This window comes from Pavona decussata, unplaced genomic scaffold, assembly GCF_977016875.1.
Source record: "Pavona decussata unplaced genomic scaffold, jaPavDecu1.1 SCAFFOLD_106, whole genome shotgun sequence".
In the NCBI taxonomy this organism is placed as follows: Eukaryota; Metazoa; Cnidaria; class Anthozoa; order Scleractinia; family Agariciidae; genus Pavona; species Pavona decussata.
The window spans coordinates 490,725-516,672 of NW_028145520.1; the positions used below are offsets into that span (position 1 = coordinate 490,725).

Genomic DNA, 25,948 nt, shown 5'->3' on the forward strand with positions numbered 1-25,948 from the left:
GTTCCAAACAAAAGTAAACATTAGGTTCGCGCTTTGAACAACTTTAAATATGTCCTTGCTTTCACTGCGGCTCATTTCTCTTTTCACAGCAATGGTTGAAATCAGTCACTGGTAGTTGTAGTTTATTAGTGTAATCATTTCTACTTACAGCACAAACAGTGAAACCACCAAACAGTTTCTGGAGCAGAAGTACCAAGGAGGAGTGTCCAATCAAGGGAAGTCCCGCCATTCAAGAGCTGCGAGCAGCGGAGGTAAAGCCGACAGGTTCCTTAGTATATGTCTTACTTTTAGGACGGTGCCTCCTAATACAGAGCATTTTTGCGCAGTTTATGACTATGCAGGGAAAGCAGATATAAGCAAGGGCTATTGGAATCCAATAAAAAAATTGGGGGTAACCATGCATTTCTTTTAGAAATTTTCGAATTCCAACGACCCTTGTTAAGATCTGCTTTTCCTGCATAGTCATAAACTACTCCGGGTAATCTATCCTTGTTTTAGTAGGCATTGTCCTTAAGAAACACGGATGTATTAGACCATCCCGCAGTAGCAAAACGAGGCACCGTCCTTTAAGTCAGGAGAGTGGGTAATGCAATAAGCCGAGAGCTCGCCTCCAACCAGTGTGGCCCGAATCTCGCCTTACTCCGAAGGTCTTTCCTCTTGGTGCCTGGGGATTTGCACTGTTCCTTAAAAGCGAACTGTTCATTTGATTTTATACGGAATGTTGGGGCCAAAAAGTTATCAGTTTTTAAGCAACTTTACTGGACACAAACAAATGCATAGATGGGTGAGAACGAAAGAGGACCAATGCGAAGGGTGCGAACCGGACACGATATCCTATGCGAGAAACCTGTCGAAGAAACTAAAATATATTGAAATACTAGGCAATTGTAAAAGCTTTTGAAGTACTGACAACGAAATGAAGTGTTTAATTAGGACGACAAGGACAGACACAGACAAGCAAATGCGTAAATATTAACATATCTACGTGAAAACAGAATAAATTACGTTAGGACGAATGCAATTCAGTACAGTTTTGTAACTCTCTTTAGATAGTGTCAATCAAACTAACGCACTTATCGTCTTCACTCTCAGTATCACCTTAGATGGAATTTTCATCGCAAATTTATCGTAGATTCAAAAAGTGATACCACAAAATCTTAACTGAGAGGTCGTGGAGAATTTTGAAATTGGGTTGCTTGAAACTAACAACTCGCCTGAATTTTTGCTTCTGAATTTTGTTCCTTATTTCATTGTAGCACATTTGAATATCACGGGGTTTTGACGGAGGGTTGCGTCCTTTTATATACGAAGTAACGTAAATTATGTTTCTCTTTCTACTTCAGGCATAAATATGGATGTTCGAACTCGAGTCCTGTTGGATGGCAATCTGGCAAATGAAGTCGGTCTTATTGTGTTGGACACCATTGAACTATTTTGTGGTCACTTTAAGGTGAGCTCGCGGGGCGTGAACTTTTTTCTCAAAATTTATTCGCCGCTTCTTGAACAGAATGTAAAGTTTGATGTCACGGTTTCTTCGGCCAAGTATTTTCTTTTGTGATAAATAAGATTAGTAAACATCAAATTTCAGCATGACTTGAAACTGAATCTCTTTACATCCGGGGACATCCCATAATTTAACGACTTCCTAGCTGTTAAAAACGAACTGATGTGTCGATATAATTGAGAGTCACGTGTTTAAGGTTCCGCTGCCAAAACCTGCCCTCACTCGAGCAATGAAAGTACTTGAGCATGCTAACTGTAATCCGTTTCCATCCAGACTCATGACCGTTCCTAATATTCACTCGCCGCTAGGTTGTTCTTCTTGTCAACCCACTTCTTCAAACGTTAAATCACTTTTGTGGGTTTCTCGTGAACAATACAATAGGTATGAACTTCTTTAAATCGTGCTGAAACTCGCGGCAGTACGTATTTACTTTTTCCATCAATATCTGGAAAACATTTCTCTCAATATTAACCTATTAAACTGTGTATTTTATATATGTAATAATTTTTTTTATTGATTTACATTATTCGTTAATTGATTGATTTTGGTATTTTTACAAGTTTCATTTGGAACAAGATGAGGGCGACAATATCCTGATGAAGAAGGTATATCAAGTCATTATTTCTGACGACAGCAACCCGATGAATAATTCAATTCTTCATTGCCAGACATCGTCAGTTTCTTTTCTGTTTTAGGATTTTTTCCGCCTCCTTATTTGACAGTATGTTTCTCTAATCGAACCCTTATGAATAATTGATTCATTGAGGAGTACATTCCATCCAAATGTGTGTATTTGTCAAAGGCAAAAAGAGGCGTCTCGAAAAAATTTAATCGCGGCACTTTTACTCAAGGAGCATTAACCATATGAATTAACTCCTTCTGGTCGGTGGTTCTGGTCTTGTAAGCAAATCGCACTACACAGTATCCGTTCTTGAAAGGCCTGACACAACTTCGTCGTTTGAAGCTCCACTTCAAAAGGTATTTTAGCAAATTGTGATGCTAAGCGTTGTTACCCATTAAGGCATGTCTCAGTAGCACCTTGTAGTTGACTGTTTTTGTTTGTCTTTGTGTTCAGGTGTTCAGCGTACTGTTAAGCTTCCTTCAGATTCCTCAGTCAGAGTTCCTGATGAGACACGTGTTCGCGAGCCTCAGATCTTACATCAACAAGGTACATAACGAGGAACGGCTAATGTTTCTGAACGGTAAAGTGTCTGTAGTCTGAGCTTGAGGCAATTATTCCTGAAGCGGACGATTTTAGGAATAAGGCACAAAAGAAGAAAAATAATTGTGCGACAAGTTGAAGATATTTTGGGCATTCTGGAAATAAAGGCTGTGTTACACAAATCTGAAAAGTCGTGTAAGTGTACCAGGCTCTCTCGTGCACGTACTCCCTGACCAAATGGTCCCTAATGGCTTCCGACTCACCGGCCCGCCTGCTTGGGCAATAAGCTATGCCTTTTTGTCTTTTTTTTTTTTCTTATGTCATTTGATATCAATCGTTATCTTTTTTTTATTGCTCCAGTTTCCGGCTGCATTATACAGAGGCAGTGCGAGTTATTGCGGCGACCTTTGTCGTGAGGTAGGTAGAAAATAAAGTTTGTTTGAGTGAGACGAGGGGAAAGCCGGTTGATAACACGAGTAGCAAGAGGAAACAAATTATTTTTTTTTTAATAGCTATCACAAAATAACAAACAAGGTGGTTATCTAAACAAGAAAAATAGTTCCAGTTTGTCAAATATCGAGAAAATCAGCACCAAATGACAATACTACTGGGTGTCTTTTCAGTTGTGTTTAAGGGTGATCCCTCCTACAAAGGTATTTGCGCAGTTTATACACCACAGGAAAAGTAGATCTGAACAACGGCTATTAAAATCCAAACAGGAAATTGGGGGTAACCGCGCAGCTTTCAAAGATGACTAAGTAACAATTATTCAAGAAAGCTTTTAAATAAAGAGCAATGTGTAGCTCAATGTAATAAAATTAAAATTACCTCTGAAAATGCGTACTTACCTCCAATTTTCTTTTTAGATTTCAGCAATCCTAGCTAAGATATTCTTTCTCCCGCTTAGTTGATAATCTGCGCAAAATACCTTTGGATTAGTAGGCACCTTCCTTACGAAATCCCGAGATGCGCGGAACGTATGCGCAGTAGCAAAAGGAGGCGCCGTCCTTAAATGGTCACGTGAGATTTCATCCCCTAACCTGTGAACAGACCCAATTTTGGCAGCGTTTATTACTGTAACACTCCGAATACACTCGTTAGAGAGTTGGTTAAATACTAGGGCTAACTGAAGCAATAACAAGGAATGGAAAGACAAACAAAGAGATGCGACACTTACAAAATATGATACAAAAGATACAAAAATAAATCATTTAAATTGGCCATCGCCGAGTTGCTTTGAACTTCATTATGAAAGCGTGCATAGTTTTTATTATGAAAAATTAGTTTTCATTCATTTGCAAACAAAACTAATTTTCACATGAAAAACCTTGCACTTAGACTCGCTTTCATAATGAGGTTCAAAACAACTCGGAAATGGCCTGTTGGAATCGGCTTTTACACGTGATTTGCGTTTCCATATTTAGCTGTTATCAAGGTTTGTGCTCATTATCTTATTATTATTTTTTTTATTGTGCTGGCGCCAGAGACTTCTGTTCCTGTCATTTTTTTCATATTTCTTATTATATTTGCCAGTAGCATCCTTAGTACTTTTAAGGCAATTACTTGTTTTCAATTTAATGGTTGAAACGAAAACAATGCCACATCTGCCATCAAAGCAGTCACTGAGCCTTCAGATATAAGATCAAAATGTCAATTTTAATAGTTATGGTCCCTTTCCATGTTAGTTGAGAGGAGCTTATAGTACGTCACGATGATTTTCTGTACTTTACATGTACGATAGTCTTTGTTCTCTTTTGCTCTTTGCACATTTTAAGCAAAATAGCTTGTGGACTCTCTCCGAAAGACTGTGGGAGAAATTGTCAAGTGTAACCGTTCAGATGAAATCTACTGTGCAGTACTTTATTCGCTACTATTTATTACGTGTACAATTGAGTCTGTGGATGAAGCCCTAAAGTGTGACCATTCAAATGAAAGCTGCTGCGCTGTAGACCTGTGGGGCTGTTCATTATTTTGTACAAGGTGGTTCTGCCTTTTGAGTCTGTGGATGAAATCCTAATGTATTATCAATTCAGAGTGAAAAGTTTCAGTGAGTGCGGAAACATTAATAGACAACGTTGCTCACACTATGGATAGGATTATATGGTGTTTTGTTCTAATTTTAAATATTCTAACTCACATATGGATATGTGGGAACTTATTTTCATATATCGTTTGTAGATTCTCAGCTGTTGCAACTCTAAGTTGGCAAGTCTTCGGAATCAGGTGAGTTTAGTTACGAAATACTGTTGACGTGTCACTTGTCAATTGTTTATCCCAGACGAACCAAAACGGAGTCTATGTAGGAAGCTTTCATATTGTTAATAGTTTGAACTCGCTGCAGTCAAATGTTCAAAAAAACAGACAGACTGTGAAGTGAATGTGTTTATTTCCTCGGTTGTTGCTAACGCCGTTCTATTAAAACAGAGCGTATCACGCCGAGGCTAGAGCGTTTCATCGCAGATTTTACTCACAAGAAAAGGTGCAATTTAAAACAGCGAAACGTAAATCTAATTATTCACGAAAATCTGTCGGTTTTTTTTTTCTTTTTTCCTTTTTTTTTTTTTTTGTCGTTTTTAGTTTTGGTAATACATTAGCAGTCACTTTAGAAAAAGCGTCCAAATCATTGAGTCTCGATGTGCAAATTTGCATCGAATGTACATTGAGATTACTGGATCTTCGACACAAAAGGTATCTCAGTTCGTTTTAGCTGGTATTTTCTTCCCTTGAAAACTACTAAGCTGACAGACTGGCGCGTAAAAGCCCAAAGGGTTATTTTTCCCTTAGCGCACTGTTCACGTTTTCGCCGGCCTTACTTCGTTTTAAGTTGGCAACCGATTGCTTTAATATTTAATTTGTGACTTTGCTAGAATAGCATTGCCTTGTGGATTTGGACTTGATTATTTATGCGACTGTGTTTTTTCTTCCTAGGCATGCTCGTTTCTGTACCTGCTAATGAGAAGTAATTTTGAATTCACTGGAGCTCACGGCTGTGATCGAGTTCACTGGCAGGTAAGACAGCATTTATACTCCGGCACTTTTTACTGAGCGTTTCTATTTATGAGTGCATTAAATTATTTTTTTGACCTCTGTTGTTGCCGGTAAAAAGCTCATTTAAGGCCACTTTGCAAATTTCAAAGCAAGTGGCTTTTTTACCGAACGGAAACCTCAAGGTCATATCCAGCTATGTACAATGAAAAGCGCCTCAACTTAACCGATGAATAAGGTTGAAAAAATGGTAAATTACACGGACACTCTTAGCCATTCGGAGCTTTTATCTGTTCTCAGACACTCTTTTTAGGCCAACTCAGACGATTTAAATTTCCCTTTCGAATATTGTATGCGACTTCTGTTTCACGCGCTTCTCGCGTCTGATTATGAGAAAACACTTTTCCAATCTAAAAATGTTTCAAAAATCCTTCGACGTCTACAATGAACTTGTTGTACCTGACAATCGTAAACAAGTTGTAGATTTGAGTTACGTGAAAAACTTCGTATCTTAGGCTTGTCGTTGTCAGAGCTGTATTGTCTCAATTGGCCTTTACGGAGTCTGTAATAATGCATAATTTCGCTAGACTGGCGGTGAAGGAGAGCGACGATATCTTGTGAAACTGCCTTTTGTCACGTTTTAACCTTATTGATACATGGCAGCAGCAGATCTATCGTTTGGGATTCATCTCTTTTCATCGTATATTGGGATAAGCACAATATTCTTGGGAGCAACTGAGCTGTTATCAAAAGAACTTCTTTCCAACCGCTTCCTATCATTTTCTCATTAATTTTTACGCCCCATTTCCCACATATTTCTTTCATATGGATATTTTTATATAAAACATTAGTATTCTTATTTTCTTTTCTCGTATCAAGTGATTGCTCGTCCCGAGACTTAAAAAGAACAAATAGCACCATTTGACTGTATCTTTCCACTTGTGATTTCATGGTCGACAAAGATTCGGATAAGCATTTTATCCTGGCGGACTATAGTAAAGCTCGCTGGGTTCGTTTTTTTTAGAAGCTGCCCGAGAATACAACTGTAGTACTGTATTATTTGCGTTTCGACATGAAGGCTTTTATTTGTCCATCAAAAGAAATGAAAAATGCAAATACGAAACTTTATGATTAAGTAAATGAATGTTGGATCCGTGTGACTGAAATGTTCTGACGGAATCAATCAGGTTTGACAGTGAACGAGTGACTACGTTTATATCAGTATTTTTTTCTACACGTTCTTCACCTTTTGTAGTTCACTTGAGAATCAGTACTTTTAAAGTGAAAAAATACAATCACCTTGATGTACATTGTAGTATTATCTCAACAAAGGTCTTTATTTTTTCATCCCATTCAATTCTCGATCACGAACTCATAATTGTCCTTTCGCTTTATACCGAGCAGCAAGCAGGTGTTTTTTGGCATCTGTTATCGTTTCAATCGATCGTTTTCGTCTGATTACTGTATTAAAAGCTAAGATCTCAGTTCCTTGATGTGTGTCAAATCTCTTATTACTGTGACACATTTTGTATAGATCACCCTAAGGGCGATTTAGACGGTACGATTTTCTCTTACGACTGTCGCATGCGATTTCTAGAGCGCGCGCTGCTTGCGTCATGTAAAAAATCGTACACAACTCTCGCCACTCAACATTGCCTTTACCTACGATTGTCGTAGGATTTTAAAGGGCGATTTAGACGGTACGATTTTGCCTACGATTTGCCGCATGCGATTTCTAGAGCGCGCGCTGCTTGCGTCAAGTAAAAATCGTACACAACTCTCGCCATTCAACATTGCCTTTACCTACGATTGTCGTAGGATTTTAAAGCATGTTTTAAAATCCTACGACATTTTTTCGTGTTGTGTGCGTCTGTCGTAAGGATGTTTTAAGGCCGATTTAGACGGTACAACTTTTGCTTACGACTGTCGCATGCGATTTCTAGATAGGATTTTAAAACATGTTTTAAAATCCTACGACATTTTTTGTGACGTACACGACAGTCGTAAGCAAGTTGTAGGTTTGATTTACACGAAACAATTCGTGTCGTAGGCCTGTCGTAAGCTTGTCGTATGCGGCAAAGTCGTACCGTGTAAATCGCCCTTTAGGTTGATTTACACGACGCGATTCGTATTATAGGCATGGCGTAAGCGTGTCGCATGCGACAGTCGTAAGAGAAAATCGTACCGTCTACGACATTTTTCGTGTTGTGCGCGTCTGTTGTAAGGATGTTGTAGGTTGATTTACACAACGCGATTCGTGTTGTAGGCATGGCGTAAGCGTGTTGGATGCGACAAATCGTAGGCAAAATCGTACCGTCTAAATCGCCCTTAGATGGATTTGCTCCAAGTCTGGATTTTCCGAGTTCACGAGTTGGCTACCTTCAAAATCTGAAATAAAGTAACGAAAATAGCCGGATCACGGTTGTAATTTTTCAGTAGCGTTGTGAGAAGTTCGTCTGCGAATGACAGCTTTAAAACTAGATAATCTAGAAACAGATGATTTAGTTGAGATGGTCTAGAGTAAATTAATTTTCATTTTGTATTTGTTCACGTGGACGTTTTTTTTTTTTTTTTGTGGAAAAGTGTTGTGTTTTGAAGCGTTTGCTATCTGTAACATGTGAAAAACAACAACAACAACAACAACACCATCAACAAATCTGTCTGCAAATTACAGCAATAGGTCTTGTGGACGATTACGTCACATGCTCAAAATTCACCCGAAGCCTCTTTGTGCGAATTTTCTCAAACCTCTGACACATTTGTGGGAATTTGGGAATTTGTTCGTGATAACATTTACAATTTGCAGTTTCAAGCGAGGCTTGGTTGTGGAATTTACTGGTCTGAGTAAAGGCTATTAGAACCAACTATCTGAAACTTATATTGATCGCATTTCAGCGCACACTTTTTTAGTGAAAACAAACGAGTTATCCTTCAAAATATTTTGCTCGATGTATTTACCACCGCGTTAGCCTGTGTGACATGCGCTAGAAAGGGGGAGGGAAGAGGAAAATCAGTGTCACGCGCGAAGGGAGGGGAGCGCGGAGGGGAGGGAATAGGAAGCACCTCCCGTAAGCCCATGATTTTCACAATTCCACCCCTCTGCAAGTGATTACATAAGAGAGACGTCTTGTTGTCAAGACGGGCCCTGTGGGGACACAGCAGGCAGCTCTCTCTCCCATTGTTATGGATAGTTCACGAGCACACGTTTCACCAGTGTCCTCCGTCAGTGTCAAATAGCATCCAATCAAAACCTTGTCAAGTTTTCGCGGGAAATTCTTGCATGATTCGCGAAAAAAAGGCGCTTCCTTTTCCCTCTCCATCCCGCGCTTCCGGTTCCTCTCTATCCACCACCGCGTTTCGGGTATATAACCCTTCTTCAGTGTGGAGAAAACCGCTTTTCTCCACACTGAAGAAGGGTTATATACCCGAAACGTCTGCGTTTCTTTCAAACCATTTTTGACACTTTTTGATAATTATTTTTATATCAATCCAATCCGAAAACATTTTCAAGTGTCACGCATTTCCAAGGAACTTTCCTTTCTCCGTTCAGTATTTTCCATACCCAACTAAGCTCAAGCTCAATTGAGTGACAATCACGCATCCCTTAAAGGGGCCTTTGCGCGGCAAACTTAACTTCGCAAACTCGTTTTCGCAAATGTCAGTTGGCATGTGTGAAAGTCTTCAAATATATCGCCAATATGTCGTGAAACCTTCATATTTTTTTTAATCATTGAGATGTTCCGTTAGCCAGATCTATATGGTGAAATTTTATATAGGGTTTGGGTTGTCTGTGATAACATTCAAATCCTAGCAGTATAGCATACATACATATTAAGAAAAAAAAAAAATCCCAGCAGTATGCAGGATGTTTGTCCCATGAATCTAGTTTAATGCCCTTAGGTCCCACGAGTCTCCTGTAGCTCAGTGGTAGAGCATCCGAACTAGTAATAGGAAAGTCTTAGGTTTGACTCAGAGCACTCGAGCACTCAGATTTCCTTTTTCCGAGTATGCTTTTGTCACTTTGAGTAATTTTGTTTTCGTTGTTTTTTTTGTTTTTAGGTCATTGTGGCGGTCTCCAAACTCATGGCGAGTGGTTTAAACAGAACAGCTGTCAACAACTCTTTACTGGCGCTAAAGAATTATGCTATCGAGGACAAAGGAATGAAGGTAAGGTTTTGAGATTTCCTCATTCTCTCGGAGCATGATTCAATTTTTTTTGCACGGAAGAGCGCAATCGTTTTTTAGTTTGTGGCGGAACGTTTGACGTTAAATGCAGTTGTGCTGTGCACGCCTCAACCTTTTCCAGTTAAGAATTGGTTCATGCTTAGCGTGCGTATATCGAGTTATGGATGCACGCGGGAAGTTTGGAGAGCACGAGAGAAGCGTAAGAGTTGCTCGAGGCGTAGCCGAGAGCAACTCTATCTTCTTGAGTGCTCTCCAAACTTCCCAAGTGCATCCATAACTCGATATACGCACAGCTAAAACCATGAACCAATTCTTTTATAACATAGTGAAAATAAAGTAAATTATTCCTGGAAAACAGGTTTTGTTCCTCATTAATTACAAAATTCTCTGTACAAAAAAAAAAGGCGAAACTGGTTTCTCATATCGGTTTATCTTAACGTTTCATTAAGCTTCAAGCTCTTATAAATATACATTATTTATGGTGTTAGTCTCTCTGTGGTAGTTTTTTAATAACACAGCGCGCGCATGCTTCCCCCAACTGATTTGCACACGTCATCGGATGGACGCACGGCCGTGCGTATGTTGAGAAATATACCATGATGACGCCAATAGGAATTAGATTAGGATGCACGCGCGCTATGTTATAATAGTTCATGTTGCCATTTCATGATATTGATTTTTCCTTGTATTCTGTTTTTCTCCTCAGCACACAGTATTACCCTCTGAAGTAAAAGATCTAACCAAGAAGATTCACACTGTTTTGCAGGCAACTGCACAGATGAAGGTGCGTTTCTAGCATTTTCCAGTTTATTGTTATCTTGGGAACGCTTATGCGTTATTTCAAGTGATGATTTCAATTTCGGGAAAATGACTGTTAACGTGCCGTTTTTTCGTTGTATACGTAATCCTCCGTCACAACATGCCGAGTGCATGTAATTCCGTGTATGTTGGCGATATCTTGTGGAGACAGCGCATAGTGATTAATACATAGGCTATTGGAATCGTAAGCCTGGTCTGTGATATGACGTGTTGTTTCATAAAGCAAAACACTTTACGACGTATTGTCTCTCTCAGAGGTAAATTTGGATAACGGCAGACGTTTAGCAATTATTCCACGAGCGCGCGTTAAATATGAGATGATAAAAGCAAACGAGGCACGTGGTGCCGAGTTGACTATAATCATGCAATATCCAACAACCATGAGTGGGATATATTTTTTTATTGAAACAACGAAGAAATATTGCTAGATCTTGTTGATTTCATTTTGCAGAAAACCAGAAGCCGAATAAATTAATGACCGCTATTCTCGGGCATGGTATAATGGCAGGTATAACCGTCAACGCCAAAAACTCTGGGATTGCATTATCCAAAGATCCAGTTTTTAATAATTAGGGATATATTGGGTTAAAGGTGGGGATGACTAGGCTCTTCTACGGAGAGGGGCTAGTAACATTCTATTTCGTTTGGTCTTGAGCCCCGACCTGAAGTTAGACAATTGATTTTCGAGAACGTTAACAGTTTCATGATTAACGTTTTTGCGCTAAGCTGCTCGCAAGCGTGTTTGTAATTTGTAGCTGGGTTTTACTAAAAAAAATTATCTCACGGCCCTTTAGGCGTAGCCTCGAGGCAATTCCAAAAGATTTGTTGTTCAGTAAAGAAAACCTCTCGATCATTGAATTTAATGTCTTTTCTGCCGCCTTGGTAACGTGTCATACACACTTTATTTTTCCCGTAAACCGTTGGAACAGTGCACAATTTGATCTTAAAATTTTAGGCCAGTGGCTCCAAGAGAAAAGGGCACCTTATTTTGCTCAAGGATATTCTATCAAAGACAACATAAAATTGAATTTGTAAAGGATGATCAATGATAGAAAAAAATCGAACAAACAAGCAAGCTGAGTATTAAAATCAAAGTTACTTGTACGAACACTCACAAAGTGACCACAGAAATCAATTGTTATGGAGCGACGTGCATGAAAACGTGATGTTTATTTCTCGGATGTCACGTTGTTAAACTTTGTTCAAAGATTTCTTTCATCGTAGAACTTTTCATTACAGCTGATTTCAGCATTGCTCCCAGATCCGGTTTTGTATAACTGGTGATTCGACCGGCTGTTATTCTCGATAACTATTAGACCAAAGGTGAAATCGGCTTAAGTTGTGTTACGATTGGTTAGTTGAGATTTGTGTATTCGTCAAAAAAAGCGTTTCGATTTTCCTCTGATAAAAAACAGATTCACGTTTGGGACGAAATGTTTTAGTGCCAGTGCCAAAACAAAAAAGAACAAGAAAAAAAATTCCAAGCGAATCATTTTTAAAACCTGACCCTGTACAAAGTAGTGAAATCGCCTGCGAGTTTAGATCTTCTTGTATTGATAAATTTCAATTAAAAGGGTGGTAACAGTCACCCAAAGTAGCGTGAGTTTGTTGGTTTCCCTCCGTGACCGTCGTCATGTGCACATATACGAAGCATTAGTTGCCTAAAAAGATCAAAACGTGACCATACTTATAAGCCCAGCGGGAAAAAAATCAATCATTGGTTTCCGTGACGTAACATTTGTAAATACTGTCATTTCGTTTTGCTTCGAGCAAAATTTTACTTTGTTTTTTTGAAACGTAAATTGTGCCGTTATCGAGTTTAAATGTGTTTTGTTTAGGCATATTGATGGGCCGTGATTTATCTCCAGAAATCTCTTGTTGTGAGGATCAAGAAACTGGATGTCGCTTTTGTTTGATTTTTAACAGTACGTTTTTACGTGACAACGTATCACGGTTGAAACGTGTTGTTTTTGCTTGATTTCATTGATGCGCATTGTATTATCTACAGAACTTATCTCTCGCCAAGGATCAGAAAATTAAAGGACCCTTGCGGCTTTATTGACTACTGTACATTGCTTACGTGATAGAGTGATGTTTATAAGCGAACCTCATTGATCAGCTTAAAGCAGAATACAAACGGAGAATCTGAAGTTGCATCCGAGTTTGCTCTCGTTCCGGAGATCAAGAAACAAATTGTAAACAGCAGATAAGTCGAAAAAAAAAAATCGTTTTTGAATTTTTTTTTTGCTCAAGAGGTTTCTACTGTTTAAATCATCCATTGTTTTGACAGAGTGATGTCTCTGCAAATAACACTTTCCTACGCGGATATCATTCACGAAGCGTGCTCTAAACGTGGATCATTTCGAGGGAAGAAAAAACTTAGGCCTCACGCGATTGAGCAATTTGCAGCACAGCATCTGATTGTTCTGCCGATAGTCACATCTCCCACGCCGCTCAGTGCAACAAAGATCAACAGAACTTTGTTTGTGGTACGTTCTACCTTCATGTCCCTCTCATGGTCAGGATGTGTGTGAATGATGAAAGGAAAAATAAGCTGTTTTCTGCAGTGATTATAGTATTCAGTCTATGTGTAATACTAATGATAGAGCTTGTCCGATGTGAGATTGTTTCAACTGTTGAGTCTGTGGATGAAATCCTCAAGTGTGGTCATTCAAACGAAAGTTCTTCAGGAGAACTTTCCGGTCATTTTGCTCCGTGTTTTGTCAGTTCTCAAAACGAAATTTGGGATTTTTCTTGAATTTTTGTTCTCGGTGCCCTTGGAAGGCAAGCAGTTAGCCGTTCACCAATTCTTTGGCGCGATTGTTGTCTACAGATATAACAAATGTAAAATTTCACCTTCGAATTCAAAGAACTAAGAAGGTTCCGTTGCTCTTTAAGATCTGTGAAACTTGCTCTTAAAATTGCTGACTCTATTTTTGTTGTTCGATGGACAGAAGCTTACAAACAGGTCTTGTTTTTTGCCGAGGGATATCGATCGTTGCAATATGCGTAGACATAAACCAGAATAATAATAAAAAGGAAGGTTTCATAGTCTAGAATCCCTGTTGAAAAGCATTAACAGCCTACAAGAGTCGTTCAAAAGTATTTTTCTTCGATGTTAAATGAATAAACTTTCATGAGCCGGGTGCGAGTTGCATGGAACCTAAAACCGTGCGTCACTGCTAACATTGTTTATTTTGTCTGGGATGAACGTGTGTCGTTTGTAGTTTCCCCCGGTGTTGAGTTTTTATCCAAGTTGCCCTTAAGGTTGAAGTTCTCGTGGAGTTTTGAAACAGTGACGTGAACATTTTCTTCCTCAGCACCCTAGTCTTTGTGAAGAGAAAATAGTTGGCGCAATTTTATTTTTACATTTCTTTTTTTCAGGAACACGATGACGTTCCAGAAGTGTTAGTGGACCTGCAGTATAGTTTGGCCAAGTCGTACTCGAGCACACCAGAGCTAAGAGAGACCTGGCTAGAACACATGGCTACTGTGCACGAGAGTCATGAAAATTATTCTGAGGTTAGCCAGCTATGTGTGCATAACTCGGAACTGCTCCATGTTTGTTTACTTTGTTTTGCTTTCTCGTCTTGTTTATGTTGACCAAGATCTTGCCCTGAGGACGCAACACCATTAAGTTTTTATATTTACTGACAACAACTCAGATGTAAGGAGTTTGTTTTCATAACTTTCTTTCCCTCCCCCCGCCCCCCACCTCTTCTCCCCCGGTAAAGTGATTGCGACGCTCCAAAATAGCAAGGCACTTGCGAAAGTAATGAACTGTGCTGAGAGGCCCTTGCGGGCGTGCCGCAGGTACGTTTAACGCAAGTAATAGTGGTCGAGTTTGCGTGTTCGTTTGCATGTCGTTTCAATTTTTGTCTTAACAAGGTTTGCTTTTTGTTTTGTTCCTTCAGACTGCTCACTGTTACATTCACGCGGCAGCTTTGGTGGCTGAATATTTAAAAAGACAAGGTAACAAGCGACAAGAAGCCGGCAAGGCAAAGGGTGATAGCACTTAAACCCTTCCTTTTTAAAGTGAAGGCGCCTGCCAAACAAGTTTATCAATTAATTGGACTCGGGAAAAAATCGCAAAGTGCGGCAATTCAAATGGAAGCCAAACTGTCCGGCACTGTTCTTGTGTTGAAGGTCGTGATTTAATTTTTTGTGTGACCATTCATGGGATATCTCAAGACTTAGCTGCACTTTCCTGCGATGCTGTTTATTTGCTGTACATGTACAAGTTGGCTCTATCTTCAGCGATTGTCGGTGAACGTCATAACATTAATGTAGCTTGCTTTTGGTGCTTTCAGGAGCGTATCCCCCGGGTTGCGCGGCTTTTGCTCAAGTGTCTCCAAATGTGGTAGCGGACGAAAGTGTGATGAAGACTGATGAAGGGATGACAAGGGAACAGCGATATACAGTGGTTAGTGTTGATTCTTAGTTTCTAACTCAGTCTTTCTGTATAAATGGGCTCTGGCCAAAGGGGTGGTTGTTATAATCCAAATCTCTACATTAATTGAAGTTAAACGCCAGCACCGACGACTTACCGGTGTCATCCAGACTCGGTTATGTACAAGAATGAATACAGAGTCTAGACATAAATGTACGCGTGTTAAGTTTACATTACCCCATTCTCTGAATTCACAATTGCCGCTCATCCTATTAACTTAGCTTAATCCTCGTTTGCGTGAGCGCGCTCGCGATTTGAGGGATGCTGTATTTTACGTGGGAGTGGCGTTTCCTCTGAATGTTTTTATCTTGCTATTGACTTCCTTCCCGCTCCCTTGAATTTCTTGTGTTATTAGCGGCATTTGGTGGATCTGTTGGAGCAGTGTGCTAAGTTCCTTGAGCGAGCTGAGCGGTATGAAGTCATGGGTGAAGTGTTTAAACTGGCAATACCCATCTATGAACAGCAGAGAGACTTCAGGGTAAGACATTGCTCTCCTTTACATGCTATATTATCTAAACTTAAAGGGCCCCTAACCCTTCAATTTGTTTTCTTGTGGTAGATTTCCATATCTGTGAAGAACTCGTTTACGAAATTCTTTTTTAGAAATATTGAATCCTTTTTATTTTACGAGCGCTACAAGTTACTGAAATTTTTAAATTTTTGCGCGCTTTAAGCCCCGCTGGACAAATTTTTGTCTCGTGGGCTCATTAGGAACGAGCCAACGAGAAGGGTCCGATATTTGGCACTTTCTTAGCTGTGACGTAAGAAAAGGACACCAGAAGGATTCAGAAGGAATCTTATGCATGCTGATTCCTTTCTCTACATTTCGAGAGTTGCTGCATCCAAAAACCACACATTTTTCAACCATTTTCTCTGTTTACAATTGAAGTGTTAACGCGAATCTTCGGATATTTTTGCACGATGTCCTTTTCTTACGTCACGCTCCATATTTGGCCGAGTGGGGGACTAATGCGAACGATAGGTGAGACTGCCTTCACTTCTAGCGCTCGTAAAACAAAAAGGATTCACTATTACTTGAAAATGTTTTCGAAAATGAGTTCTTGAAAGATATGGAAATCTACCAAAAGAAAACAAATTGAAGGGTTAGGGGCACTTTAAGAGCTTTCTATTGTTACTGTTTGCATTGGATTGTTACAGGAGAAATGTGCTTTGCATCCTTTTGAATCAACATTTGAATCGACATCAAACGAATTTGCAACATCGGCCACAATCCAAGCATAAGCATCTGCCTATGTTCACACGAAAAACAATCGCTGACTGCAAAAGCGCAAGCGCACGGAAAAGGTTAACGTTTATCCTCATGCGTCGATAGTGAAAATGGACTCGAAAATCAGGGTTTCCAAGTAGATTTCATCAAAGTGTGTGGTATGGAAACATTTAGTAAAGGCAAATTTTGTTATATTGATGTTTGTTCACAGTTCACAGTAAGCGAGCTAAGATGGAAAACTATGTTTAGGGTATTAACGTTTATAGTGTATTTTTGAATCCCTAGTAGTACTATTAATAGCATGTATATTTGTGATTTTCAGCGCCTTTCCAATGCATACGAGAGCCTGGCGCAGGCGTACAAGAAAGTTGTTGATGTGATGGGAACCGGAAAAAGACTTCTCGGCAAGTACTTCAGAGTTGCCTTCTTTGGACAGGTAATTTCTCCTTTATATCGGATACACAATGACTATTATATGAGGTGCCAATGGTGGCCTCTCGGCAACATGTCTTGAAGGTTTAGGCTGTAGACGAGAAATGTAGCTTATCATCGTACGCTGGTTCAGCATGCAACCGCTACTCATCTAAAATAGCAGTTACTTAACGTCAACATTGCATGCACTATTGTAGCTATTGGCTCATAGTTGCTTATCTCGTACCCGGATGTTTGTCTTCGGAGAATCACCTTTGCTTTGAAAGCGCGTAGACGCATGACTTACAAAGTGTTTTCTTGTATCGATTTAAACTTAGCGCTTCATTAAACTGTGTCAACTTTTTATAAACATACATTTTTTATAGTGTTGTCTCTCTCTTGAAAGTTTTTTTGAAAATTTTTGCTTGGCAACCTGGCGCGTACAACTAACTTGTACACGTAATACAGCGCGCGCACTTTGGCCACCATTGTATACAAAACTTTAGCGGCGGCTTTCTTCTTTACCAGAAACTTGACATCAATTTTTTTTTTCTGATTGCCGTAGGGGAAATATTACCGACATTTATAAGGAAAAATTGATCTTGAAAATACATCTTGGGCAATTCGTGAGCAGTCTTTTTTTTTTTTTTTTGGGACAAATGTTGAGCATGCACAGTTCTGCTTTGCGTCACATTCCTGAGACATGAAAACGGATTTTATCAGATGTTCTATCCCGAAGAGCGAGAAGATCTGGGTACGAGATTACAATGTTGCCTGTGTTTTCTATGCGATTACAGTAGACTGGTGACCGCCTGTATTTTCTCCCGTGTTGTGTGTTGGCCGAGCTCGATAGAAGATGTTGTTGAGCCGCCATCTTGAATAACACACCGAGTCGAAATCTTGGAAGAGTACAAAAACTGGCCGGGGTTGGATTTCGGTCTCCCAAACACCGGGCAAATGCACAATATTGCTGAGATTTCTTTTTATGGTTTACAGAGAAATGCGTGCGTTACACGGTAAAAGAGTTTGCAAATACGTACGTAGGGTGGTAGAGCGAAACATGAATCCAAGCTTAAGCAACCTGCGGCCGGGTGAAACAAAACACGAGAACCACTGAGCTTGTGTACTACGCAATTCGACCCATGTATCTTTCTTTTCAGATGTTTGGTGATGACGACGGAAAAGAATTTATCTACAAAGAGCCAAAGATCACAGGTCTAGCCGAGATTTCACACAGGTTGGAAGAGATTTATTCCAGAAAACACGGGAGAGACAATATCAAGCTCATCATGGAATCTGCTAAGGTGAATTAACGCTGCCGTAACTTTGGACACGCGAACCTTCACAAACTCATGTTAGCCATTTTTTTTTTCTTCTTTAGGTGCATTCCGAAACATTGGACTCCAAGACTGGTTACATTCAGGTACTTTTCGTGAACATTGCATACCTTATTATAGGAAATTAACGCTTCATGAAATTAACGCGAATTTTAAAAATTCGTGTTAATTTTTGTTAACGTTAATTTCCAAGTCATTAATTAAGTGGCAAAATAATTTCCGTGACCTTAATTCCATTATTTTCGCCCCAAATTCTGGATACACTCCAGAAAGGAAAAAGCATTATTTTATCACGGTGAAGATCCGCTGGTGTCGTGGACACTGTGGCGAATACGTAGCTTTGCTCTGCCCCTACTTTTAGGGACAATTCCACAAACATTGTTGCATTTCGGATTTTTACACTGAGTGTTAAGGTGACTCGACCCAGTTATTTTTTGGCGGTACCACCCTACTTTGAAGCTCTCTGGTATCCCCACCTTTGCTTTTATCGTAAGGTTAACACACAGAATGGATAACATATAGATCAATCTACAATATAGCAAAAAAAATTTGGCGATCGGAGTAAATGTCACGTGGTTATAGTGCCACGCCCCTTTGAGGTCTGAGTCGAAATTCTGCTGTTGCCGGCTTTTTTTCATGAAAATCTCTCGGCTACACATAGTGCGCATTGGTGCCTTGCGCTGAACAAAGTTTCAACAAAATCGCAGACCCAATTCGAGAAATTTAGCGCTTTCCAAATTTAGGTCATAATTTATGTAAAAATGGTAAGCAAACTTTAAACGATTATATCTAATAAACTATGAGATTTATTCCTTTATTTTGGGGATCTTTATAACAGGTGAGTCCTTGCAAATCAGGAAAAAGGTTTAGGGCCTTGTAAATGCGCGCGATTTCGACCGATGCAAACATATAGAAATTATAGTTTTAGCTATTTGTTGACGCTTGTCAGCGTTTCAGAGCCCTTCTCACAAAAAAGCATTTTCTTAAAAATTCGTAGTTTTTTTTCCTTCAAATTTTTTCAGGGCCACAATTGATTGACTAACTACCCGGATTCTGAATCCCATGGTCATTGAAAAACTGTGACATTATCTTCTATAAGCCCAAACTTGAGTAAACATTGAAGATTTTTAGCGTTTTGGCTGAGTTTGTGCTTTGGGAGTTTTCTATTGTTTCGAGTCTGTCATGATACAGCATTCTTGTTAAGCACGCATTCAATGTCCAATGAGTGCATTCGGAAGTCAGGCAAGCGTGGTCATTACACGCGTGCCTTCACCTTATAAAATGTAAAATGCATCAGGAAACAACTCTCAAAGTATCACTTATAATTGTGGCGAGTTAAAAGCTGACAGCCTTTAAAAGTTAAAAGTTAACAGACTTTACATTCGCTCTGCTTTTGTTTTAATTGGTAGATTACATACGTGCAACCGTACTTTGATGACGAGGAGTTGGAAGTCAGACCAACCTTATTTGAACGAAACAACAACATCAGACGGTTTATCTACGAAACTCCGTTCACGGTCAGCGGCAAAGCGCATGGAAGCTTGACAGAGCAATGCAAGAGAAAGACCATTTTGACAAGTAAGTTGATAGGCTGCTTGAGTTGAAAAGGTATAAGTAAACTTGTTGTTTACTTCTTGCAGTGGTTTTATTGAAAGCAGTTTTGAGGGATTTACATTCAATTGTCAGCCTCTTGGTTGTTCATTCCCTATTCAGTTTCCTTGATTTGTGCCCGTCTCTTGAAGTCTTTGTTCTATGTTACAACTTGCAATCGAAGACAAAACCTAGTGAAACCTAATCCATATGCTCTTGGAAAGGTGACAGAAATGCTTTTCTTCCCCCCTTCCTACCTCCCCCCTCCCTCCCTCCCTTCTCTTCTCACTCACCGTGGTGTCTTGAAGGTCTTGCAAATAGCAATTCAGGGACAAGACAACATAAACAGGTGGAATGAAGAGGGAATTATCGATGTTTAAATCGTCGTGTAAGTTATAGGAAGTGTCTCAACAGTTATCTCTTATTGGTGTTGCCTTCCCCCCAAGCCGTCCGTCGATTTCTGGTTGCCGCTTGATCCTTGCCTTTAATTATCTGGAACGTGCACAAGTTTGTACCAATCCATCGTAATAGAACTGTGAAAATGTAACAACAAGACAACAATACGTACACCGAAAATGACGGTATCTATAATTTTTTTTGGAACGATAAACGAGACTGTGGTTCCTTTCATTCTGTGTTAATGTCATTTTGCAACTTCTCTTCTAGCATCCAATACGTTTCCTTACATAAAGAAGCGAATTCTTGTTGTTCAAGAGGAGCAGTACGAGCTGACACCAGTTGAGGTTGGCGAATTTTGATGTGCATACAGTGTTACCAACGTCTTCCGACCACCCTGTTATTTGTGCAGTCAATTTCTTATTTGAAAACCGCCCCGATAATCTTTCGACCCTCCTGGCTCGCCGCGAGTCTGCCAGTTGTTCAGTAGTTTGAACATCTCACTGGTGTACGGAATCAGAGTTTGCTTCCATACTTGTGTAAAACAGAGTTTGTGACCAAGCACAAATTTTGCAACTGAACTTTCTCTTGATCGCCACAAATAATATTTTATTGTTGTGTTGTGTTCCTTTTCAGGTCGCTTTCGATGAGATGCAAAATAAAGTCAAGGAACTGAACAATGTTATCACGCAGAATCCTCCAGACATGAAGAAACTTCAGCTTGTTTTGCAAGGCAGCGTCAGTGTTCAGGTATGACAGTCGTTAGTTACGTACCGGGGCGATAAAGAACGTGTGAAAAACAGCTCTTGAAACAATTTTAAACGCTATTTAGACATCTGTAAGAAGGCCCGCCGATGTTTTGAGTTACTCCTCTTTATAAAGCTACTGATGTATTTGCGCCTTAAGTGTACCGGTCTAGAGCCGTTTTGGTATGAAAACGGTTATAGATTTTGTTGATTTTGGTCAGAAATCGGACGTGTTTTGTGAACTAGAATATATGGTACTGATATTTGTCATTTTGTTTTGAAAGAGGTTAGAGATAGGACTGAAATTGTGGAGGGAAAATCGTATGTTTTGGACTGAAAAGGGTAAGGGTGCTTAATGAAGCGGGTCTCGCATCCAGGCCACAAGTTCATGTAGTACCTCTTTGTCCCTTCTTCATATAACTTGTTTCAGTCCTGACGTGCCTGTTTGTTCGTGTTTTCTGGTCAATCCACAGGTGAATGCTGGTCCGCTGGCTTATGCACAGGCGTTTCTCGACAAATCAGTGATGGCATCACATCCACATAAACACATCGAAAAGCTTCAACAGGTTTACAGGTGTGTATCTTAATATTGGCCTTAATTGCAGTCTACAAGATCGGAAGATGGTGTCATCGGGTAGCTTTCAACCCGTTGAAGGTTGGCGGTTGTCAGTGGAAGAAGATTTGGGCGTGATGAACATTTTTGATAGTAGCAAATTTATTATCAAGTACCTGCATTAAACCGCACGCGATTAAATTATCTGCCAAACTTCAATGTCGCGTAGCAGATTCTAAAGAATGCCATACTGTATACCGCGGTTTACAGCCCTCAATGCAGACGTATTTTGGGCAAACGAGTGAGGGCTGAATAACACTCAACGAGCCTTTGGGAGTCTTGACATACAGCCGCCATCTTGACTTGGGAAAAAGAGGAGCGTTTCGGAGAGTGCAGCACAGAAGGGGAGGGGGCGGGCGGGCGTTTTGTCTTTCTCCCACCCCCCTCCCCGTCTTTCACTTGTCTCAACGTAACCCTGTACGATTTGCGATCGTGCCTAACGGCGGAACGGATCTTTTCTAGAAACGTTACTACTCGTCAATTGAGCTATAGCAAACAAATGAGTAATCTTTCTTGTTAATTGATTTTCGCGGCATCTTAACGTGGATGTTTTTCGTTTACCACTGTCCTTCTGGTGCAAGAGAAAACTTTATGCCACGTTTACATAAATAGCTTTCATGGCAGTATGAGTTTAATTTTGCAGAGCTACTAAGGTATACAAAGCAAACAGCCACATCCCATTTGCATGACAGCGCATGCGTTTTCACACGAGAATCTCGATCCGATGCAGCTGTCGCGGTGAACAGAGATATGTCCAGAAATGCACGCTAATGAGATTCATGAACTGTGTGATAGACATCACCAGGTGTTCCCTCACCTTAATTCTCACTAGAACACGCATAATTCTGTCAAACAAGTACCCAAATTCAGGGTTAGGTGCATTTGTGGACATAAGTGGGTGAACACGCACCGGTATAACTCAAACAGACATGATATTTGGACCGGTATCATGTTAACGAATATAGAGAGTCACAAGAGAGAAGAAAGTATTCCCGTCGAGAAAGTAAAAGGTATTAGGATAAGTTTCCTATCATAGAGTTACACTGGTTTGGTCGATATTTTAGGGAGTTCCTTGCTTGCTGTGGAAAAGCTTTGGAAATAAACGATCAGTTAATTAAGGAAGATCAAAGAATGTATCAAGAAGACATGAAAGAAAAGTACGTCCACCTGAGAACACAGCTTACCAAGTACATTGGAGATGAGGTGTGTATCACTTATCAATTGGTTATTCAGTGATTATTAGGGATTAATGAATTACTCGAGTTAGCTTGACTTGTGAGCCATTAACTATCTAGAGTAGAGTTTAAATAAATTCCCTGTGCATGATCATAATAGGAAAAACAATCAACTGGCGGATTTTTGTGGTTGTAGCTTTATTTCAAAACCTGATCAGCCTCATCAATATGCAGAAACACTGGTATCAACGGGAGCCCTTATAGTAACCATGTTGCTATTAAGAAGACATGTGAATATGTTGAAACGGAGCACGCTCAACAGAAGTGGATTATTATTATTATTTGATGTCCAGTTGAAGCTTTTCTGCTTCCTTTTCATGACACGTTCTCAGTTGAATATTGCAGAAATCACACAGGGCGAACATACATGTAGTCTCTGCCGAAAATCCTTTCCTTCTTACTAACTTCCCATTTTCCTAAAAAAAGTATGGGATGTAGCCCTACTGTTTGGTACGTGATTTGGGGTACATATTTTTCAGTCTTTACCCACATGCACTTAACAGCAGCAGCTCTATTTATTGATCCTAGATTGTCACCACAGTAACACCCTCCAGTAGTGTGCCGTCGCTTGTTGTGTAAACCAGTCAAAATGCCAGAACAATGTCACGTGGACATGACTATGCACCATTGATTTTGCATCATCGAACATGTTCATCATTGCATCATTGTCGCAACATTCGTCCTTGTTCGTCGGAGCAATGGATTTCTATCGTCTCTACAGCTACCATAGCAAATTGAAGTAGACAGATCAGGAGAGTAAAAGCGTGATCAGAGTAACCAAATCATTTCAAGGAGGATTACATGAAATGCCTGAAAAGCCATTGAGAGAATTTATCGTGACTGAAAGATTTGAGCCTTTGGTATGGAAAGAAAAACGGTCAAAATGATAAAACGACCGAAATACTGTTGGGCTAGAACGAGGTCCCACACGTTCCTCGAGTTTATAATACAAAGACTCCATAGAGATGAAGATGGTACCATTAGGGACTTTAAGAAACCACGACGGCAACGCCAACGAAAACCAACGTCGCTTGAAAGTTTGAGTTCGCGTTACTTGTACTACTTCGTGATTATTGTAATTCGTTCAACATGACAATGTGGCCGAACTAGCCAGTAACAGAACAGGTGGGAACCGCATTCAAGTTGAGACAGAGAATGAAAAAAATTACCGTCATGTGATCACGTTCTGCACAAAACCGTGAATTTGGTCATTTCACGTTGTTGTTTGGCCCAGTACGGCGAACAAATGTACTAAAATTTATAACGCACGTACAAGGCTTTTGTTTTTCTCATTAAATCCTATTGTTTTGTGAGGTTTTCGTTGGCGTCGCCGTAGTAGCTTCTTAAACTCAAATGGATGGCAAATGGGTACCGTAACTGCGAGTAGTTATTTTTAATCTTACGCTAAATAACAAGCATTTTTATGTTTTACTATAGGTATTCCACATTGTCACTAAAACTTAATCGAATAGTTTTGTACAACGTTGAACGCTTAAGAAGTTGTTAGTCATATCGGAAAACGAGACATCCGGGTTTCTGTTCGAAGTAGAAAACTGAATGAATGAAAAAAATGGTTTCTGTTCTGGATCGTGAACAGTAAATTACTGGACAATTGCATTCAACGTAAACGATAGCAGGCGTTTAGTTTTAGGTTTAGCTTAGCCAAAGAAAGTTAATTAGTACAAGAAATGGGAAATATATTATGTAGTATATTCGGTTTGTACAAAAGAGGTAGTTATTCTGATGCAGTAACCATGCTTTAAGTCCTGCTGAAAATGTAGCAGTAGGTCGTATGTCTCGTAATCAAAACGAGTCTCTACATTGACAGAAAAACGCGGAAAGCTTAGAGCGGGTTTCAATTGAGTGTCGTAATTACTGTAACTAATCACCCAAAGACAGCAATGAACCAATCAGAAGTCAAAGTAAATACGTGTAACCGCTCAAAGCGCGGGAAAATGCGTGTGAACAAGTCACCATTGGTTTTGGCTTTGCTTCGTATTGGTTGAGAAACTGGCGCAAGGTTTGCTCAAGTAACCAATCATAGAGCGTGGTAGAGCAAAACCAAAGCAAACGCGTAATTTCTTTCGATCGAAAACCGCCGTTCTTAAAAATTTCTAATTCATCGCTAGCATTTAGTTTCTCTAAATTGATTGTTTTTTCAATACGGTACTTGGTTGACAGGTATCATCGAAACAATGGAATCGATGTAACAAGTTTCAAACCTGTGACCGAATTTGTGGACCGAACATAGCAGATAACGGCGTTACCACCACATCCTTAAATATTTCTTTTGTAATAAAATAATATTAAATCACGTTTAGGAAATTTAGAAAGTGATAAAATGTTTATCACTATGCTTGGTGATCAGTCCATGGTATTTATATCCGTTTAGTTCATGTCAGTGTATGAGTTTGATTGAGGGAGGGGAAGGGGGGAGGGGCTAAACAAGTCCTGCTAAAATATAAATTCCACATTAGCTGACAAAAAGTTTCATAAAATACAGCATTAGTTTTTTTATATCAGTCAAATTAAATCGTACAAAGAAAGTCGTGGTTATCGAGATGAATAATAATTCTTTAAGCTAGTAGTTATTTTATTATTTTGTGCCATCAACCCGAATATAATATTTAGGTCAACAAATTTAATGAAAACAATAATTTTTACATGTTTTATGGTAAGAGAGGTTCTACTTCGCGATAATTAAATTTTTGATTGCTCTAAAGTTTGGATCAAACTATTTCAATTCCTCTGGAAATATTGCAAGTTACACTGAATGTGTAAAGCAACTGAGGCTCTCTCCACATTGGCTGCAGCCCACATTAGAATTGTTAACTTAAATTGAGATAATTTGGCTATTTTGGTAATGTGACCGCTTCTCCAGTTACTCTAACTATAGTCGGGAATTTTTAGTTTAAGTAATCCAGAACATTAAAAAGTAACTATAGTTAGACCCGGGCAGAATGTGAGTTAAACCTGAGTTAAGAGGCGGTTTAGTTTGCACGTGCACGTATAGTAGTGAGGCGAAACATGAACTTCTGATTAAACTTTCTTTCATTAGCATTTCACGGACTAGTGATTATATGCCAAGTTTAGCGTGGCTTCTAACTGCAGTTAAGTTTGAAGACATGATGTGACCGCGACCATTATACCGAGGAAGAGTGTTTCATTCGATTTCCAAACCCCGAGAAGTGGTTGGAAAAACACGGCCCAGTTCGAGGAGTTTGAAATATGATGAAACACTCTTTCGAGTGTAACCTCTTCAGGGTTGTGACTTCCTTGCTTTTCTC

General features: G+C 39.6%; 1 protein-coding gene across 6 annotated transcripts in view; it reads left to right on the plus strand.

The window, feature by feature from the left end:
* The window catches only part of LOC146471093 (dedicator of cytokinesis protein 11-like), a 74,357-nt gene extending 48,636 nt beyond the window's left edge, over positions 1 to 25,721 (plus strand). For all 6 annotated transcript variants that reach the window (XM_085121121.1, XM_085121123.1, XM_085121124.1 and 3 more), the window contains 22 exons: positions 151 to 251; positions 1,344 to 1,450; positions 2,065 to 2,109; positions 2,580 to 2,672; positions 3,027 to 3,083; positions 4,845 to 4,889; positions 5,595 to 5,675; positions 9,711 to 9,818; positions 10,543 to 10,620; positions 14,040 to 14,177; positions 14,570 to 14,627; positions 14,966 to 15,078; positions 15,461 to 15,583; positions 16,656 to 16,769; positions 17,905 to 18,048; positions 18,126 to 18,167; positions 19,491 to 19,659; positions 20,338 to 20,414; positions 20,704 to 20,817; positions 21,287 to 21,387; positions 22,491 to 22,629; positions 23,190 to 25,721. In XM_085121121.1, coding sequence (XP_084977247.1) covers positions 151 to 251; positions 1,344 to 1,450; positions 2,065 to 2,109; positions 2,580 to 2,672; positions 3,027 to 3,083; positions 4,845 to 4,889; positions 5,595 to 5,675; positions 9,711 to 9,818; positions 10,543 to 10,620; positions 14,040 to 14,177; positions 14,570 to 14,627; positions 14,966 to 15,078; positions 15,461 to 15,583; positions 16,656 to 16,769; positions 17,905 to 18,048; positions 18,126 to 18,167; positions 19,491 to 19,659; positions 20,338 to 20,414; positions 20,704 to 20,817; positions 21,287 to 21,387; positions 22,491 to 22,629; positions 23,190 to 23,240 — 2,098 coding nt within the window. In that variant the 3' untranslated portion in view covers positions 23,241 to 25,721. The remainder of the gene's footprint in view (positions 1 to 150; positions 252 to 1,343; positions 1,451 to 2,064; positions 2,110 to 2,579; positions 2,673 to 3,026; positions 3,084 to 4,844; positions 4,890 to 5,594; positions 5,676 to 9,710; positions 9,819 to 10,542; positions 10,621 to 14,039; positions 14,178 to 14,569; positions 14,628 to 14,965; positions 15,079 to 15,460; positions 15,584 to 16,655; positions 16,770 to 17,904; positions 18,049 to 18,125; positions 18,168 to 19,490; positions 19,660 to 20,337; positions 20,415 to 20,703; positions 20,818 to 21,286; positions 21,388 to 22,490; positions 22,630 to 23,189) is intronic.
* The last annotated feature ends 227 nt before the right edge of the window (positions 25,722 to 25,948 follow it).